The sequence below is a fragment of the Desmodus rotundus genome, chromosome 6 (assembly GCF_022682495.2).
Source record: "Desmodus rotundus isolate HL8 chromosome 6, HLdesRot8A.1, whole genome shotgun sequence".
Classification (NCBI taxonomy): domain Eukaryota; kingdom Metazoa; phylum Chordata; class Mammalia; order Chiroptera; family Phyllostomidae; genus Desmodus; species Desmodus rotundus.
In genome coordinates this window covers 35,476,652-35,496,857 of record NC_071392.1, presented here as the reverse complement: position 1 = coordinate 35,496,857, position 20,206 = coordinate 35,476,652, and the positions used below count along the sequence as shown (strand labels likewise).

The 20,206-nt window shown below is 40.1% G+C and overlaps 1 protein-coding gene across 1 annotated transcript; it reads right to left on the bottom strand.

The window, feature by feature from the left end:
* Positions 1–2,333: 2,333 nt before the first annotated feature.
* LOC112302599 (small ribosomal subunit protein eS27-like) lies at positions 2,334–2,489 on the bottom strand. The gene has a single exon (XM_071221837.1). The coding sequence runs from the start codon at positions 2,487–2,489 to the stop codon at positions 2,334–2,336; it is 156 nt and encodes a 51-aa protein (XP_071077938.1).
* Positions 2,490–20,206: the final 17,717 nt, after the last annotated feature.

Below are 20,206 nucleotides of genomic sequence, written 5' to 3'. Positions count from 1 at the left end.
GGTTGGCATGCACGTGCGCAGAGTTCACAGAGGCCCTGGACGTGAGAAGAACATCAGAGGCCCAGATCATGAAGAGTAAGGGACTAAAAAGGGAAGGGCAAAACTGGCAGGACAGACGATGGGAGGCCACTGTGTTACAGAATGGACCTGCAGGGTGGGGGTGGGGTGGTGGCAGATACTGTTATGGAAACAGCCCCCTCCCCCAGGGTCTTTCTGTCACTGTGGGTTCTTTGCCCGCTGCCCTTAGGAACTGTGGCTCTCAATGCCAGTTTGGTAAAAGGAAAAGAACTATTTATTCAAAAGTTACACAGGTTTAGAGTAATGGCAGAATGCTGCTGTTAAAATCCCAAAGTCCTGTAAAACACCCACAAGCACACACAGTCCTGCCTTCCCCTCTTTGCCCAGTCAGGCCAGTCTCAGAACATGCTAATCAGAAGTACCGTCCTCTAGAAGAAAAAGAACAGAAGTCCACAGCTCACTTCTCCTGGTTCCTCTCGGTGATCCGTGCTCAGCCGGGTAGGTTTTCCTCAGGCTCCAGCACCATCAGCTGTCTCTGCAATGCCCAGTTCTTAATTCAAAACCACGTGGCACCTTCTTATGGCCCATCAGAGAGTCCTTTCACCCCTTTCCTTCCCCACAAAGTCTCACATTGTCCTCTCTCATTGTCCTGTGTTATCCCCCATCCCTAGTCCTGCACTCTCTCTCTCATCCCTGGGGGTGGCCCACCGTTAGTTTAAATCCCAGCCTGTAACCTCCCCATAACCCATTTCTAGCTCCTTCCATAACTGGCTACACCTGTCAGCACTCCCGCAGTTTTCAGCCTTTCTGGGCTGCCATAGTTAGTCCCCGTAGGCATGGCCCCATGGCATGGCCCCTTGGCGTGAGCAAACCATCTCCAATCTCTCATGCAGGCGCTGTAACCAAGGGGAGCTGCTTCCCAATTACGTCATGGGTCCAGGTTATGCAGCTTCTGGCTCCATTCTGGCTGAAAAATTAGTCTGCTGTTATTGATATACAAAATAACTGTTTTTGCATATCAAGTATGAGGCTGGCCTGCTAAATAACTCTCAATGGCCCTGCTCCATGAGGCCTTTCACCCAGGCAGGTCTATTATCCTATATTCTGGAACACCCCAAGCTCTGGACCCTGTTACAATTGCACAAAAAATGACTAAAAATCCAAATACTACCTGGCCTGGCAAGCTTTCCTATAGTTCTGCCAAGTTAAGAAATAAATGACTGGTCTGTGACAACAGATTAAAGCAAGTTACATACCCTGCTGAAGTGAGGTGGGTGGGGAAGAGGGCAAATCCCAATAGGAAGTGTTGTTTACAGTTAAGATTTCGTTCCAAGTTTCACACTTGACCTAGGATGCTGGCTCCAATATTACATTCTGATTCATTCTGATGCACCATTGAAAAAAGCTTTAGTGGCCAAAAGATAGCTGAGAAGAGATTAGAATGTATTCCCATACTGGGAATTTACAATTCTCAGTAATTTATAATTAGTCATACATAAAAGGCTGATGTACTTTATTTAAAGGTAAAATTATTTTATAACATTAATATTCTGTGGAATATGCCTTATGAATAGGCAATTATTGCCATGTGAAATAACTGCTTAATTCTCCCTCAGGACTGAGAATTTTTCTAAACATTTAGGTTTAGAAATACTACTCCTAACTAAACAAGATGAAAAAGAAGGAGATCAGGGTAAGTGTATCAGTTGAGAAATGGTTTGGGCTGCTACAACCAAGGCTCAACTATAATGGCTTAAAGCCATAAGATTTTAACCTTTCTCCTTTCTCTTGTCTCTCCTTTCTCTCTCTCTCTCTCTCTCTCCCTCTCACTCTCTCTCTCACAGACACACATACACACACACACTTCTAGAGATACACAGTTTCAGGAATGATACGTGGTCCTACAAAGTTGTGAGGAATTTACACTCTATCTGTTTATTCTGCCATCCTAATCTCAAGACTTCCATACTCAACGTTATCTAATGGCTGCCGGGAAGAAAGGGCAAGATAAGGCTTACAGGCCTCTCTGTAGAGCTTATTTTTTAAATTGAGTTAAAACTATACTATACAGTGAAATGTACAAAGCTTACATGTACAATGCAATGGGTACACTCCACAACTGCATATATCATTTGTTCTTTCTTCTATTTTTAAATTTTTTTACTATTGATTTTAGAGAAAGAGAGAGGAAGGGGGAGAGAGAGAAAGAGATCAATTTGTGTTCCACTTATTTATGCATTCATTGGTTGATTTCTTTTTTTATCCAAAATGTGTTTACTGGGATGGGTCCCCACTCATCTTGATTCAGAGTACTTTTAGTGCTGCTTCCCTCTGCAGGAGCATCCTTCTGTAAGCCTTGCTTTTCCTCCTGTAGGCTGACAGCGGACAGTGGCACAGCCAACACACAAAACTACCATTTGTGCATGGCTAAAGATGGTGGTTTTACAGCATCCTGGGCACTTCGCACCCATGGAGTAGGAACTGGGGCTCTGCACCAGGCGCTACTTCTTGTGTTTCCTCTTCTCTTCTGGAGAGCGATGAAGGAGATCCTTGGCCAGAGGGCATTTTGTTGCGGGGAGGTCATCACCACTGGAAAAAGCCATTGGTTTATTCTTGCATGTGCCCTGACCAGGGACTGAACCCACAACCTTGGCATCTCAGGATGAGATTCTAACCAACTGAGCAACCCAGCCAGAGCCTCTTCTTTATTTTTAAATTTTGCTAACCAGTATTCCAATGTATGAATATACCACAATGTTCATGCACTCTCCTGTATTATTTCCAGCTTTGAGCTTTTATGAATAAAGCTGCATAACTATTCTGTACAAGTCTATTTGTGAAGACGTGTATAAGTTTTTGTCCACTGAGAGGCCTGGGAACAGTAACATTCCCATAGTAATAACGACACCTCGTGCCCAATTCTTGATTTCTAAATACCACTCTCCACCAAAAGGGAACCAGAGCTTCTTGGGGAAATGACTGATTCAAGGAATGGGGTTAAAAAAATACAAGATGAGCCTGGAATAAGAGGTTTGTTTATTTGCTTGTTTACTTACTTTATAAATAACAATTTTAAAATATATTTTATAATACATAATTATCAATAAGGAAAGAAAGAAAAGACTAAGAGAAAGGAAGAAAGAAAGAAAAAAAAAAGGAAAGAAAGTTGATGAAAATGGAGTATTGACATAGTCCCAAAGAATTTTGCCCATAAAAGTCACTAGTTATAGTGAGAGGAAAAGTAACTTTACAATGGAAAAACTGAAAAACCTTTATCAAGTGATTAAAGTGAACATTACCAAAACTTGGTATGGCAGGTAGAATAATGCTCCCCATACAAGACGTCCACATTCTAATTCCCAAAACCTATGAATATGTTATCTTAGACAGGAAAAGGGATTTTGCAGATGTGGTTGAGGGTCTTGTGATGGGGAGAGTGTCCTGGTTTATCCAGGCAGAGCCACTGTAACTACAAGGATACTTTAAAGTGGAAAGGGAGACAGAAAAAGGAGGCAGAGAAGGAGATGTGATGAAAGCAGAGCTCAGAGTGATGCGATTGCTGGTTTTGGAGATAAAAGAGGGCTATGTGCTGAGGAATGCAGGCAGCCTCTAAAGGCTAAAAAAGAAAAACTACCAGATTCTCCCCTGCAGCCTGCAGAAGAAATACAGTCTCGCATTCATTTTAACCTAGTGAACCCGTATCACGCTTCTGATCTCCAGAAGTTAAGATAAACTTATGTGATTTTAATGCAGGAAATTTGTGGTAATACAATGAGATGAATCCAAATTTTGTGCCATCTAATAGGATGCAATGAGAGGAATTCGGCACTATTTCTCTGGCGTTTCTGACAATGACACAGAACCTACATTTAGTCACAAGGACACACTAGAAGAACACAAATGGTGAGATATTTTATTAAATAATCTGTTATCCTCATTAATATCAAGGTCATAAAAGTCAATCAAAGACCATGGAACTCTTCCATATTGAAGGAGATTAAAGAAAGATGACAATTAAATGCAACATTTGATTCTGGACTGGATTCTTTTTCTGTAAAGGACATATAGAGACAACTGGTGAAATTTAAATGAGGTCTGAAGATTAGATAATAGTAATATATTGATTATGATTACGTAGGAAATGTCATTGTAGGAAATACACACAGAAGTATTCATAGGTATGGTGCTTCATGTCAGCAACTTACTCTCAAATGGTTTATGAAAAAAATTTAATTATGTTGTACTCACAACTCTTCTCTAAATTTGAAGTTCATTCTATTTTAAATTAAAATAAAACAAAACTATAGAGATTAACCTATATACGCAGTATATTTAAGTCTTCAGAATCCTTTGAATAAAGAAACTTTCTAGTGCGAATTAATCTGTCCAAGGCAGGTAACTAGTAAGTAACAGAAGGTAACATTAAATCACAGATGCAAACTTCTGACCCAGATTTTTCCCTGCAGGAGACAATTCTATTACATTATTTTTGGGTCATTTTCAATTGTCCAGTTCTTTATCTCAAAAATTTCAGATGTTTCTGTTTTCAAAGTTGAGTTTGAATCTAGTTTCTGATTCTATTCTCTTTGTGGTACTGAAAGGAGATTCATAGAGATCTTTGATCTCTTTGGATTTATGTTGTCCAAATCCAGTTCTCTAGTGAGACACTAGGGAGAGGCTGGAGGTGGCAGGGTTGGGGTAAGGGGTTGTGAGAGATGAATTAAAGGAGGATATTCTTTTTTCCCTCAATTTAGGGGATATTAACATGCCACTGTCAACAATGAATAGATCTTCCACAAAAAATCAAACAAATATTGCAGCATGGAATGACACTCTAGATCACAGGTGGCAAACACAAGGCCTGCAGGCCCAATCCGGCCCTCCACCTTGTTTTATCCTGCCCAGCACCTTGTTTCTACCCAGCGGCAGAACCGAGCTCCTTGCCCCTAGTTAAGGACTAGTTACATTTATACAGTCCTAAAGTTACATTTCGCCCTTTGAAGGCAACCACCAGGTTGAGATAGCCTCCAGTGAAAATGAGTTTGACACACCTGCTCTAGATCAAATGGACTTAATTGATATTTATAGACTATATCACTCCAAAGAAGAAAATATACATTTTTCTCAAATGCACATGGATCATTCTCAAAAATAGACCACATGGTGGGACACAAAACTAACCTTAACAAATTCAAGGAAATTAAAATCATATCAAGCATCTTCTCTGATCACAATGGCCTGAAATTAAAAACCAAACTCAAGGAAAAAACTCAAAAACATTCAGATGTATGGAGGCTGAATAACATGTTTTTAAATAATAAATGGGTTAACAATGAGATCAAGGAAGAAACCAAAAAGTACCTGGAATCAAATGAAAATGAACACACAAAAACCCAAAACCTTTGGGACACAGCGAAGGCCGTCCTGAGAGGGAAGTTCATAGCAACACAGGCTACCTAAAAAAAGATAGAAAAATCTCAAATAAACAACCTAACCCTACGTCTGCAAGAACTGGAGGAAAAACAACAACAATCGGAGTCCAGAGCAAGAAGAAGGAAGGGAATAATCAAGATCAGAGCAGAATTAAATGACAAAGAGACTAAAAAACAATTTAAAGGATCAATGAATCCAGGAACTGATTCTTTGAAGAGATAAACAAAATTGACAAACCTTAAACCAAATTCATCAAGGAAAAAAGAGAGAGTACCAAAATAAATAAAATAAAAAATGAAAGAAGAGAAGTAACAACTGATACCACAGAAATACAAAGGATTGTAAGAAATTATTATGAACAACCAACCATATGCCAAGAAATTGGACAATCTGGGCAAAATGGATAAATTTCTAGAAATATATAATCTTCCAAAACCAAATCAGGAAGAAGTAGAAAACCTGAATAGACCACTAATAACTACGAAATTGAAGCAGTAATCAAAAAACTACCAGCACATAAAAGCCCTGGGCCAGATGGCTTCACAGGTGAATTTTACCAAACATTCAAGGAATACCTATCCTTCTCCAACTATTCCAGAAATTCAAGAAAAGGGAAGACTCCCAAACTCTTGTTACAAGGTCAGTATCATCATAATCCCAAAATCAGGTAAAGATACAACAAAGAAAGAAAATTTCAGGACAATATCCCTGGTGAGCATAGATGCAAAAATCCTCAACAAAATACTAGCAAACCTGATCCAGCAGTACATTAAAAAGATCATACAACATGATTAAATGGGATTTATCCCAGGGATGCAAGGATGGTACAATATCTGCAAATCAATAAATGTAATACATCATGTAAACAAAATGAAAGACAAAAATCACATGATCATGTCAACACATGCAAAACAAAGCATTTGATAAAATCCACCACTGACTTATAATAACACTCAGCAAAGTGGGAATAGAGGGAGCATTCCTCAACATAATAAAGGCCACATACGAGAAACCTACAGCCAATATCATATTTACTGGGCAAAAACTAAAAGTATTTCCCTTAAAATGAGGAATTAGGGTGTCCACTTTCACCACTCTTATTTAATACGGTACTAGAGGTCCTAGCCATAGCAATCAGGCAAGAAGAAGAAATAAAAAACATCCAAATGGGAAAGGAGGTAGTAAAGCTGTCATTATATTTATACAGACAACACAATAGTGTACATAGAAAACCCTATAGGATTCACCAAAAAATTATTTGAACTAATAAGTGAATTCAGCAAAGTAGCAAGATACAAAGTCAATATTCAGAAATCAACGGTGGACTTCTGGCCAAGATGGAGGCATCAGTAGGCACACTGTGCCTCTTCGCACAACCAAAAGGACAACAACAAATTTAAAAACAAAAACAACCAGAACTGACAGAAAATCAAACTGTATGGAAGTCTGACAACCAAGGAGTTAAAGAAGAAACATTCATCCACACCAGTAGGAGGGGCAGAGACAGGCAGCTGGGCAGAGATGACTCGTGGCAAAGCTGCAGCTGGTGGACCTGGTGAGGCGGCAGATTGCAGACTAGGTGGTCCCACATTTTCATGAAGATAAACCTGGAAGAACAACTGGGGAGCAAGAAAGACCGAGCAACCCAGGTTTCCAGCACAGGGAAATAAAGCCTCGAACCTCTGGTTGAAAGAGGGGGTTGAGGCAGCAGTGGGAGAAACTCCCAGCCTCACAGGAGAGTTCATTGGAGAGACCAACATGGCCCTAGAATGTACACAAGCCCACCCACTGGGAAATCAGCACCAGAAGGGCCCAATTTGCTTGTGGGTAGCGGAGGAAGTGACTGAAAACCGGCAGAGAGCAAAGCAAGCAACAATGTTCCCTCTCGGACCCCTCCCCCACATACAGCATCACAATGCAGCGACATGGGTTGCCCTGCCCTGGTGAACACCTAAGGCTCTGCCCCTTACTACATAACAAGCACGCTGAGACCCCAAAAAATGGCCCAAAATGAAAGAACAGATCAAAGCTCTAGAAATAATACAACTAAGCGACAAAAAGATAGCCAACTTATCACATGAACAGTTCAAAACACTGGTAATCAGGACGCTCTCAGAATTGGTTGAATATGATCACAAATTAGATGAAAAAATGAAGGCTATGCTAAGCAAAATAAAGGAAAAAATGTACAGGGAACCAACAGTGAAGGGAAGTAAACCGGGATTCAAATCAACAGTGTGGACCAGAAGGAAGAAAAAAACATTTGACTAGAACAGAATGAAGAAATAAGAATTTTAAAAAATGAGGAAAGGCTTAGGAACCTCCAGGACAACTCTAAACATTCCAACATCTGAATCATAGGGGTACCAGAAGGAGAACAGGAAGAGCAAGAAATTGAAAACTTATTTGAAAACATAATGAAGGAGAACTTCCCTAATCTGGTGAAAGAAATAGACTTCCAGAAAGTCCAGGAAGCTCAGAGAGTCCTAAAGAAGTTGGACCCAAAGAGGAACACACCAAGGCACACCATAATTGCATTAGCCAAGATTAAAGATAAGGAGAGGATCTTAAAAGCAGCAAGAGAAAAGGAGACAGTTACCTACAAAGGAGTGCCCATAAGACTGGCAGCTGATTTCTCAAAAGAAACCTTGCAGGCAAGAAGAGGCTGGAAAGAAGTATTCCAAGTCATGAAAGGCAAGGACCTACATCCAAGATTACTCTATCCAGCAAAACTATCATTTAGAATGGAAGGGCAGATAAAGTGCTTCCCAGATAAGGTCAAGTTAAAGGAGTTCATCATCACCAAGCCCTTATTATATGAAATGTTAAAGGGACTTATCTAAGAAATAGAAGGTCAAAACTGAACAGTACAATGACAGCAAACTTACAACTATCAACAACTGAGCTTAAAAACAGAAATGAACTAAGCAAACAACTGAAATAGGAACAGAATCACAGAAATAGAGATCACATGGAAGGTTATCACTAGGGAAGGGGAGTGGAGAATGGCGGAATAAGTGGCATATACGGTAGGTAGAAAATAGACAGGGGGAAGTTAAGAATAGTATAGGAAATGTGGAAGCGAAAGAACTTGTATGTATGACCCATGGACATGAACTATAGGGTGTGGGAATGTTGGGGGGAGGGGGTGTGCAGGGCAGGAGGGAATAAAGGGGGGGAAATGGGACAACTGTAATAGCATAGTCAATAAAATATATTAAATTTTTTTAAATCAATGGCATTGTCATACACCAACAATGAACTGTCAGAAAGAGAAACTAAGAAAAAATCCCATTTACTATAGTAATAACAACAACAACAATAATAAAGTACCTAGGAATAAATTTAACCAGGGAGGTAAAAGACCTGTACTCAGAAAACTACAGAATAATGAAGAAAGAAATTGAGGAAGATACAAATACAAATAATATACAGAGTATATGGAAGCATATACCATGTTCATGGATTGGAAGAATTAACATCATTAAAATGTTCACACTACCCAAAGCAATCTATAGATTCAATGTAATTCCTATTAAAATACCAATGGCATATTTCACAGATCTAGAACAAATATTTCAAAAATGTATGTGGAATGAGAAAAACACCCTGAATAGCCTCAGCAATCCTGAGAAAGAATAAAGTTGCAGGGGTCACATACCTGATATTAAACTATACTATAAGGCCACTGTAATCAAAACAGTCTGATACTAGAATAAGAACAGACAGATAGATCATTGGAACAGAATAGAGAGCCCAGAAATAAATCCATGTCTCTATGGTCAATTACTATTTGATGAAGGGGACACAAGCATACAACGGAGTAAAAACAGTCTCTTCAATAAATGGTGTGGAGAGAACTGGACTGGTACATGCAAAACAATGAAACCAGGTCATCAACTTACACCATACTCCAGAATAAACACAAAATGGGTAAAATACTTAAATATTTAAGTTGTGATGCCATAAAAGTCCTAGTGGAAAACATAGGTAGTAAAATTTCAGATATCCACATGGCAATATTTTTGCTGATATATTTCCTAGAGCAACGGAAATAAAGGAAAAAGTAAACAAATGGGACTGCATCAAATTAAAAAGTTTCTGCACAGCTAAAGAAACTATCATTAAATAAAAAGGGGACTGACTGTCTGTATGGGAGAACATATTTGGACAAGGGTTTTACCTCCATAATAAAGAACTCACACAACTCAAAACAGGAGACAAACAGTCCAATTTAAAAATGGGCAAAGGACCTGAATACACACTTCTGCAAGGGGGACACACAGATGGCCCACAGCCATATGAAAAAGTGCTCAGCATCACTAGCCATCAGAGAGATGCAAGTTAAAATCACAATGAGGTATCACTTCACACCTGTCAGAATGCCATCATTTCTTTTTAATTTTTAAATTATTTTGTTATTGTATAATTATAGTTGTCTGCATTTTCTCCCCACCCCAGCCAAACCCACCTCCCTCCCCTGAGTCCACCCTCCCCCTTGGTTTTGTCCACATATTAACAAATCAATAAACAGCAAGTGTTGGCAGGAAGGTGGAGAAAAGAGAATGCTCGTGCACTGTTGGTGGGAATGCAGACTGGTACAGCCACTGTGAAAAATAGTGTGCAATTTCCTCAAAAAAATAAAAAATGGAACTACCCTTTGACCCAGCAATTCCACTGCTGGAAATAGACCCTAAGAATCCCGAAACTCCAATTCAAAGAACCTACGCACCCCTACGTTCTTAGCAGTGCTATTTATAATAGGCAATTGTTGGAAACAGCCTAAGTGCCCATCAATAGATAAGTGGATTTTAAAAATGTGGTACTTTTGCACAATGGAATACTATTCAGCAGAAAGGAAGAAGGAATTCTTACCTTTTGAGCCAGCATGGATGGAACAGAAGACTATTATGTTAAGTGAAATAAGCCAATCAGTGAATGACATATACCATATGATCTCACTTATAATAATAGAAATCTAATGAACAAAATAAACTAGTGAGCAAAACAGAACTAGAGACATGGAAAGATGGAACAGACTGACAGCTGCCAGAGGTGAGGAGGGGGAAATGGTGGAAAGAAGGGGAAAGGATTAGTCAAAGAACATGTATGAGTGACCCATGGACATGGACAATGGCGTGGGGACGACTGTGGGAGAGGGGGTTGGACTGGGCAGAGGAGGACAAAGGGGGGAAAATTGGGACAACTGCAATAGAATAAACAAGAATTTTAAAAAATGTTTTTCAGAACATTCTCCCCACCCTCCATTTCTCCCCTAATAAAAACCCAAAGTGAGGGGTTTTTTGCAAAATATTTTCACATTCAGTTGCAAAATATTTTGGGAATGCAAAGTGTATTGTGGGAGAAAGAACCATTATATTTCCTTCTCCCCAACCTAAGAGTATCTAATGATACAACCCATATGTCATTATGTAATTTTTTATGTATGGTAAAAAGTCACTTGCGTTATGACTTTTCCATGTGAATATTTAAAATGCCAGGGTTTCCAGTATTCCCTGAACATATTCTGCAAGATTTTGGCTCTAATTTAAAATTCTTCCATTATTGTCAACAGCTCATCTAAGTACTGATAGCTTAAACAAGGAGCATATGTTCTTCATTCATTCTTCTTCTGAATAATTACTTGAGTAAGGATGTATTAGTTACTAATTTGCCATTTGTCAGAAGGTATTTTAATTCATTTATGTAACTACCAAATCTCTAGTCTGGGGCTCATACTGAGATATTGTAATATAAATACACTTTTGATTCACAAAGCTCAATCTCCACTTTTCTCCCCGCCTTTTCCACCATCCTCTATCTCTGCTGAACACTTAACTAGCTCCTTCCATTCCATTGCATCTCTGTTCAATTGCAAAAACTCTATGCACCCTGGAACTTTTCTAAAAGTATTCTTTCGCTGATAATAACATAGTTAACATCTTGTTTTTCCCTGATCATATCTTCAACCATGAAATCTGCTGTAATGAGATAATAATTCTTATTTTTTGCAGTTCATATGAAAAAAGGGTTAAGGCTTTTCTTATTTCCAACTGCCCTTCAGTTGTCCTCATGCCTCTTCCCCTTTTCGTCTCCCATGCCCTATGCTGTCTACCGCTTGCACTCGTGTGGTCTGGATTTCCAGGCTGCTTTGACCTGTGATTGATGGGTCTATATCACAGGCGTCCAAGAGCCAACTGAAATGGCTTCTAGTCACCAAAGCTGGGAAACTTGAGCAACTCAACAAAAAGCAGTATTGGATTATAACCCAAAGTATGTGATAAATGCCCATGAGTCCATACTAGTACAAATAAATCACTGACTACATTAATAAATGGGGAAGAAGAAATTTATTAATTTACTCTCCCATGCAGTTATGCATATCATTTGTGTAGATACTCCACCCTCCACTCCTTAAGCATGAGTACTCCACAAAACAGTCCCAGTCGTCATAAATAAGGGGATGAGAAAATGTCACAGCCAAGAGGATTCTAAGGAGACATGACAACTAAATGTAATATGGTATCCTCATGGGGTCCTAGAACAGTATATTAAGTCAGCACTAAAGATATCTAAATAAACTATGGACTGTAGCTAATAATACAATATCAATATGAACTCATTAATTGTAACAAATATGACACGTTAATATAAAATTTTAATAACAAGGGGTACTAAATGCTACCTCCTCTTACTTACCAGTTGCATCTCCCTGGACAACTTAATTCACATTGTACCATCTTCTTAATTTCCCTTTAAATTTAAATCTGATCTAAAAAATAAAGTCTATTTTTTTCAAGACAGTTTTTGGCTATATTTAAGATTGGTCTCTAGGTCTATGCCTTTCCTTCCCCACTGTCTAACAGTTAAAAGTATAAATTTCCTAGCTTAGTATCCAGGGACCTAGAAGACTGCAAAATACTGTCTCTGATAATTTACAATTCTTCCTATCAAGAGGTGAAGTCTTCTCTCAACTCAGATGTGGTCTTGGTTAGTGACTTGCTAATGTGAATGACTACAGGTTTCAAAAGTCCTTGAGCATTGAGTCTTGCTTTCCTTGCTGTTCTCGGAACTCTGCTGCCATACAAACAAGCCAGAGCCAAACAGCTGCAGTGACAACATGGAGGAGACTTGAGCCACACCAGCCATCACCCTCTCATGTAGGCATGTGAATGAGGCCATCCAATCCTAAGTGACTTTCTATCTGACTGTCTGAGTAATCTCAGGTGAGATGGCAGAAGAACTGACAAACTGCTACCAGCCCCAACTGCCAACCCATTAAGTAGTGAACCAAAACTTGTTTTAAGATCCTAAAAGCTGGGGTGTCTTGTTACACAACAAAGCAGCAAAGACTGATGTGCCCCTCCATGACCTTCCTCCACCCAAGACACATTTCCACCTTTGTTTTCCAGAATCCCCCTATGAGCCACCTAAATTGCATGGAGTTGTTGTTGTTTGCTGTTTATTCCCCAGAAATTCTTTGCATTTTCCTGAATGTTTCCTCATGAAATTTTCCTCTGCCTAAAGTGCCTTTACTCTCGCATCTCTATTTAAGGAAATGTCACTTATCTTCCCCTCCTACAGAAAGTTTCATGTATAAAATATGAACAATTGGCTCACCAGAGCCCCTCTTAGGAAGTGCATGTTGTTCTTAAGAAATGCCTTGGTGTGCGGGGTGAGTGCATTGCATGGCTTAGGATCAGTTGCAGAAACAGAAACCCAAAATATAATGCAGCAAGAAGGTAAAAGATTCCCTCCATGACATGCAACATCCAGGGCACAATCAGTCAAGAACAGGCATAGGGATTCCATCATATCAGCCCATCTCGTAGCTCCACTATTCCTGTTGCTCTTATCTGCATAGTTCAAGATTATTTGTTACCACCACATCCACATTCCAGCCAGAAGGAAGAAGAAAATATGAAAAGGAGGGCAGGCTCATTTCCTTAGGAAAAAACCCCAGATGCTGTACACATCAGTTCGGTTGCATCACATTGGCCAGAGTGATAGTCATGCAAGTATCCTGGCTGCACAGGAGGCTAATGAAATGTTCTTGGCACTCATATATTCTACTATTACTATAGAATAAGGGAAGAAAAAATATAGGAAATAGTAGCCCCTCCCACAAGCAAGATCAACCATAGTAACTAAAACACTATTTATAAAACAAGAAGAATTGGCTTTGCTCCTGAGAGGTGGGAGAGAGAGTAGGAGAGGAGAGAGAGAAGCCAGGACAATGGTGGCAGGCTATGACTCCTCTGTGAAGCTTTTAACTCTATTATAAAGCCCCTCCACTCTTGGAATGTGAAGCTCTGTGGTAGCTACTGAAAAAACTTGATTTTTTAAAGCAAAATAGAATATATGCTTGGATGCAAGAATTAGAAGGAGAGTCATAAGAGTGTAAAACCCTGAGAACCTCAGAACAACTATCGAAAGCTTTGAACATAACTGGACTTTGGAATCAGGCCTTTGAGGCAACCATACACTGGATTCATGAGACAGGAGATAGGAAGCCCTATCTGACACTGAGTACCGCCACAGTCCCTTTTAAAATTCGCAATTAAAAAAAAAGGGGTGGGGGGGATGCAAGAAGCATGATTATGCATAGTTTAAAAAAAACATGGTTTTTTTAAAAAAAATCAATGTAGAGTTTCTAATTATGCTACTTATAGCATCTATAAAATTAGCAATTTGAGAGAGCTTTTAGTTAGGCTTAACATAGTGTTAGGTTTAGCAACTGAAAATAGACATGAAGTATGAATCACTTTCTTAATTCAAATGTAGGCTAAATGGAACCATCACACATTTTAAGAATTTCACATAAATTCCTTCTCAGTCATATTTAGTGTACTGACACTGAGACATCAGTAAAGGAAACAGGATGAACTGGCCAATTTTTTCTTTTCAAGAGAGTCCAAATGGACTACAGTTTATAATGTTAGTGGAAATGGCAGAGCAGATGGACAACTGTGTACTTCTGATACATTGCAAATGCCTGATTACAAAATAATTCATTGCTGAATAGGCCTCATCACTAGTAGAAGCTTTTCATGGACTGTTTATTTAGAACCAAATAAACCTAAACCAAGAGTCACTGAGAGAACTCTGTGCAAGCTTCCAGCTGTCATTTTTCACAGAAAATGATTTTTCAGATGTTAACCAGGTACAACACAAGAAGGCCTCCTTAGAAGAAACTCCTTGTTGAACAAGTTAGTTCTGCCCTTCCTATGTAAGCTGCGGGAGAACAAACGTTGAAAATGTTTGTTCAACTAAGAAATGCAGAACAGGACTCTGTCCTATTTGAATTACTGGTGGGTACTTCAATTTTCTGCCCAGATGTTCAGGTAACCTCTATGTTACTAATGACTGACACGTAGAATTCCAGTAATTTCTATGGATATTTCACATTACTGGTAATATGATAAATATGGGAATATCTATTTCACTCAGACAACATTCCTTTTCTACACACACCATGGCTTGCGAGTTCTTTTGTCAGTAATATTTTAAAATATGTTGAAAGAAATGTGACAATTTTTTTCAGATTCTATCATAAATATTTTCCAAAATCATAATCTTTTTCATCCCTTTATAATCCTGTGAAATGACTCAACATCTCTGAATTGTGCCAATTACCACTTTGGTCCCTTATTACCATTGGTTCATCTTTCCATCGCTGCAAAGAGCTCGGAGAGATACCCCACTTCCAGCCTTTTGGGGCCCAGAGGCACCTTTGTAGTCTTGCAATGCACTCTGCTGAGTGCTTGTTTCCTAGAAATACTGGTAATTTCCGGATACATGTTTCCTCCAATTTCCATTACCTATGGTGCAATGTTGTAAGTTGGAATTCCAGTCCTGGGTATTCATTCCATTTCTCCAAAATTCCAAAATCTATCACACACAGAAAAAAAGAGAAAGATGATGAACTATAACATATATACATACTTTGGGCAAACATTTACTAGTTACAGAAAATCAAGTACCACTTACTATAACTGTTAAATGCCAATTATTCCTCTAGTATAGTATTTTTAAGCTATTAATGGGTTGCTGTTCCTTCTAGCACTTTCTCCCCCACCACAAAGACAGCTTTGATAGCTTTCTCTTTTTTAAAGATTTTGTTTATTTATTTTTAGAGAGAGGGGAAGGGAGGGAAAAAGAGAGGGAGGGAAACATTGATTGGCTGCCTCTCGCACATGCTCCAACCAGGGCCAGGCCCCCAACCCAGGCTTGTGCCTTGTCTGGGGATCGAACCAAGGACCTTTCACTTTGCAGGATGATGCTCAACCAACTGAGCCTCACCAGGCAGGGCTGATAGTTTTCTACCTGCTGCCTCAGAGGAAGAACATACATACTCTTTTGATAGAATAAATAAGTAAATTTTTGAATGGATTTTTATAAATTCATATGTAATAATATTGAAATCCATAACTTCTGATCTTAAAGAGTCAGAAACTATGGAGAAAAAAAGAGGTTTTGGAGATTCTAAAACCTTTCATTTAAAATCTAAGACAAGGGACTTGGCCACCTAGATCAGAGTAAATGTGATGAGCCAGAGCACAGGAAGAATGCTGATGATATAAGAGCAGTTTTCACAACCAAAAGGAAATAAAATTTTGACAAGCTTACAAGTGCTAGTGGGTACCTGAGAAAGGCTTCCCCATACGCTACTCCCTTCTTGCAGTCAAAATCCTAGGTCAGGGGAGAGAAGGAATAGCAACCCCAGATAAATCTGTGGGGATCCCAGAGAAGAAGGGAGTGCTTTCTTCCCAGGGTTTAGTCCAAAAGATTCCATGTTCTAGTTAGCTAGTGCCAAAAAAAAATTATTCCAAAATATAGTGGCTTTAAACATGAATAATCATTTTATTATTGCTCATAGTTTCTGTGGATCAGGATTTGGGGCAAGGCCTATCTGCTGGTCTGTCAGGCCTCTGCAGATAATGGCTGGAGCTGTAACAATGGATGGACGATGTCCACAAATCCATTCAAAATGCACAGCCCAAGCTCAATCCCCTTGAGTGTGGGCTGGCCTTAGTGGCTCACTTCTAATGAACAGAATAAAAGTAACAATGTATAACCTCTGAAACTAGGTCACAAAAGACAGCGCTGCTTCCTCCTTTATTCTTGGATCACTTGCTCTTTGGGAAGCCAGTTGCTGTACTGTAAGAACATGCACGCAAGCCTATTAAAAGTCTCACATGGTAGAAATTGAGGCCTCCAGCCAACAGCCAGGGATGGGGCCTTGTGCCAGCAGCCATGTGAGTGAGTTCGAGATGTTGGAACTAGATCTTCCAGTCTCAGTTAAGCCTTCAGACGATGAAGCCCCAGTTTACACTTCAGGAGAGTCCCTAAACCAGTCATCCAGCTAAGCCACCCTTGAATCCCTAAGCCACAAAAACTGTGAGGTAATAGGTACTTGCTGTTTTAAGCCACTGCATTTTGAAGTAATTTGTTATATGGCAATGGATAACTAATGTGGGCACAAGGCTGAAGCAGTCAGGAGCTCTCCAGTCACGCTTCTCTTCTCATGTGGTCTCAGGGTCTGTCCATGTGGTTTTCTGAATGGGCCAGTTTGGACTGCTGGACTGCTTATATCTCACAGGTGGCAAACACAAGGCCCGAGGGCCAACTCCAGCCCTCCACCTTGTTTTATCATGCCCAGCACCTTGTTTCTTCCCAGCAGCAGCACCACCGAGCTCTCACTTAACTATTAAAGAGTAGCTACATTTATACAGTCCTAAAATTACATTTGGCCCTTTGAAGGCAACTTCGAGGCTGAGGTGGCCCCTGGTGAAAATAAGTTTGACACCCCTGCTATACACTGATGACTCCTAACTTTGTAATTCTGCTAATCAATTGTACTATTCAAATCCCCTGTTGGGTGTGGCATTTGGCTTAAATGTGGAAGGCTTGCAGTATAGAGGATTGTATTCTCCAAAGATGGCTGCAATGGAACTTTCCATCCAATATGCTCTTCATACAATACAACTTTGACACTCCTCCCATCCAGGGTTAGAGGTACAGGTCTTCTCCTCTTGACACCTGACAGCTGTGGTGGCTATTTTAACCAATAGAGCGTGCAGGAAGTAGTGTTATGTGACTTTGGAAAATAAGTCATAAAAGGCCTCTCAGGGACCAAGTAAGCAACCATCATATAAGCCAGGGGTGTCAAACTCATTTTCACCAGGGGCCACATCAGCCTCGCGGTTGCCTTCAAAGGGCTGAAATAATTTTAGGACTCTATAAACATAACTACTCCTTAACTGTTAAGCAGTTGAAATAACATTTGGCCCTTTGAAGGCAACCACGAGGCTAATGTGCCCCCCTCCGATGAAAATGAGTTTGACACCCCTGCTCTAGGGCATAAAACACTTTGCCCAGAAAAATGAAAATAGTCCAATTTCCAAGAAGTAGTTACAAAGAAACAAAAAACTTAAAAAACAATGGAACTTATATTTCTTTCCATACCTATCAGGAATAGACTAACATTTTGAAAAGTAGTTTATTTTTCTTATTATTTAATTTTTAACTATATTTTTTTTAAAGATTTTATTTATTTATTTTTAGACAGGGGAAGGGAGGCAAAAAGAGAGGGAGAGAAACATCAATGTGTGGTTGCATTTTGCATGCCCCCTACTGGGGACCAGACCCACAACCCAGGCATGTACCCTGACTGGGTGGGAATCAATCCCACGACCTTTTGGTTTGCAGGCTGGGACTCAATCCTCTGAGCCACACCAGCCAGGACTTAAGTATATTTTATTGATTATGCTATTACAGTTGTCCCATTCTTTTTTCTCCCATTTATCCCCCTCCACCTGTGTGTTGCGACCATTCAAGGCCTAACAGGTTCATGGTATTTGGGCAGATGGAGGAATACTCACGGAGCTGTGGGGATGTCTGACATGCCCTTATTCATAGGTGGGTGAGCTGTGCACACTGCAGTCCACCTGTCCCCCTCCATGTCTCTGCCTGGCACCCATCGTGGCCCTTGCTCTCCAGTATGGCACCCAGCAGGGAGTCCCTACTGGCTTAAGGACTGCCTTCACTTACCCTACAGCCTGGTACCTCCATTCCCTCCAGCATTCCTCCCCCTTTGTTCATGTCCATGGGTCATACATATAAGTTCTTTGGCTTCTCCATTTCCTACACTATTCTTAACCTCTCCCCATCTATTTTATGCCTACCAATTATGCTTCTTATCCCCTGTACCTTTTCCCCTATTATCCCCCTCTCCCTCCCCACTGATATCCCTCCATGTGATCTCCATTTCTGTGATTCTGTTCCTGTTCCAGTTGTTTAATTTGTTTTTATTTTTTAAGTTTCAGTTGTTGATAGTTGTGAGTTTGCTGTCATTTCTATCTTCGTAGTTTTGATCCTCTTCTTTTTCTTAAATAAGTCCCTTTAATATTTCATATAATAAGGGCTTGGTAATGATGAACTCCTTTAACTTGACTTTATCTGGGAAGCACTTTATCTGCCCTTCCATTCTAAATGATAGGTTTGCTGGATAAAGTAATCTTGGATATAGGTCCTTGCCTTTCATGACTTTGAATACTTCTTTCCAGCCCCTTCTTGCCTGCAAGGTTTCTTTTGAGAAATCAGCTGCCAGTCTTACGGACGCTCCTTTGTAGGTAACTGTCTCCTTTTCTCTTGCTGCTTTTAAGATTCTCTCCCTATCTTTAATCTTGGGTAATGTAATTATGATGTGTCTTGGTGTGTTCCTCTTTGGGTCCAACTTCTTTGGGATTCTCTGAGCTTCCTGGACTTGTATGTCTATTTTCTTTGCCAGATTCGTGGAGTTCTCCTTTATTATTTTTTCAATCAAGTTTTCAATTTCTTGCTCTCCCTCTTCTTCTGGCACCCCTATGATTTAGATGTTGGAACATTTAAAGCTGTCCCAGAGGTTCTTGAGCCTCTACTCATTTTTTGAATTCTTGTTTCTTCATTCTGTTCTAGTCAAATGTTTATTTCTTCCTTTTGTTCCAAATCATTTATTTGACTCTTGGCTTCCTTCCCTTCATTGTTGTTCCTCTGAATATTTTTCGTTATTTCACTTTTTATAGCCTTCACTTCTTCCTTTATTTTGCAGCCATACTCAGTTATTTCTGTGAGGATCCTAATTACAGGTGTTGTGAACTCTGCATCCAATAGGTTGGCTCTCTCCTCATTGCTTAGTTCTTTTTCTAGGGTTCTGATCTGCTCTTTCATTTGGGCCATATTTCTTTGTCTCAGCGCACCTGTTATGTTGTAAGGGGCCTTAGGTATTTGCCAGGGCGGGGCAACCCACTTCACTGGATTGTTGCACTATATCTTGGGGAGGGGCCAGAGAGGGAATGATGATGCTTGTTTGGCTCTTTCCCTGGCTTTCAGTAACTTCCCTGGCCTCCCACAAGCAGATTGTGCCCTTTCAGGTGCTGATTCCCAGGTGGGTGGGCTTGTATACATTGTAGGATCCTGTGGGCCCCTCCAACAAACTCTCCTGTGAGGCTGGGAGCTTCTCTTGCTGCCACAACCACCACAGATTTTTATAGCCAGAGGTTTTGAGGCTTTAGTTTCCCATGCTGGGACCCTAGGTTGCGCAGTCTGTTCACTCTCCAGTTGTTCCTCCTGGGTTATCTGCACACAAATGTGGGATATCCTTGTCTGCCATCCATCACCTTGTCACCCATCCTTGCCTCCTCGGCTCCCCATCTCCACCACTCCTACTAGTCTGAATGAATGTTTCTTTAACTCCTTGGTTGTCAGACTTCCA

Bases quoted from the DNA above. Each gene is read 5' to 3' on its own strand.
- LOC112302599 (XM_071221837.1), bottom strand. From the start codon at position 2,489: ATGGGTGCGAAGTGCCCAGGATGCTGTAAAACCACCATCTTTAGCCAT.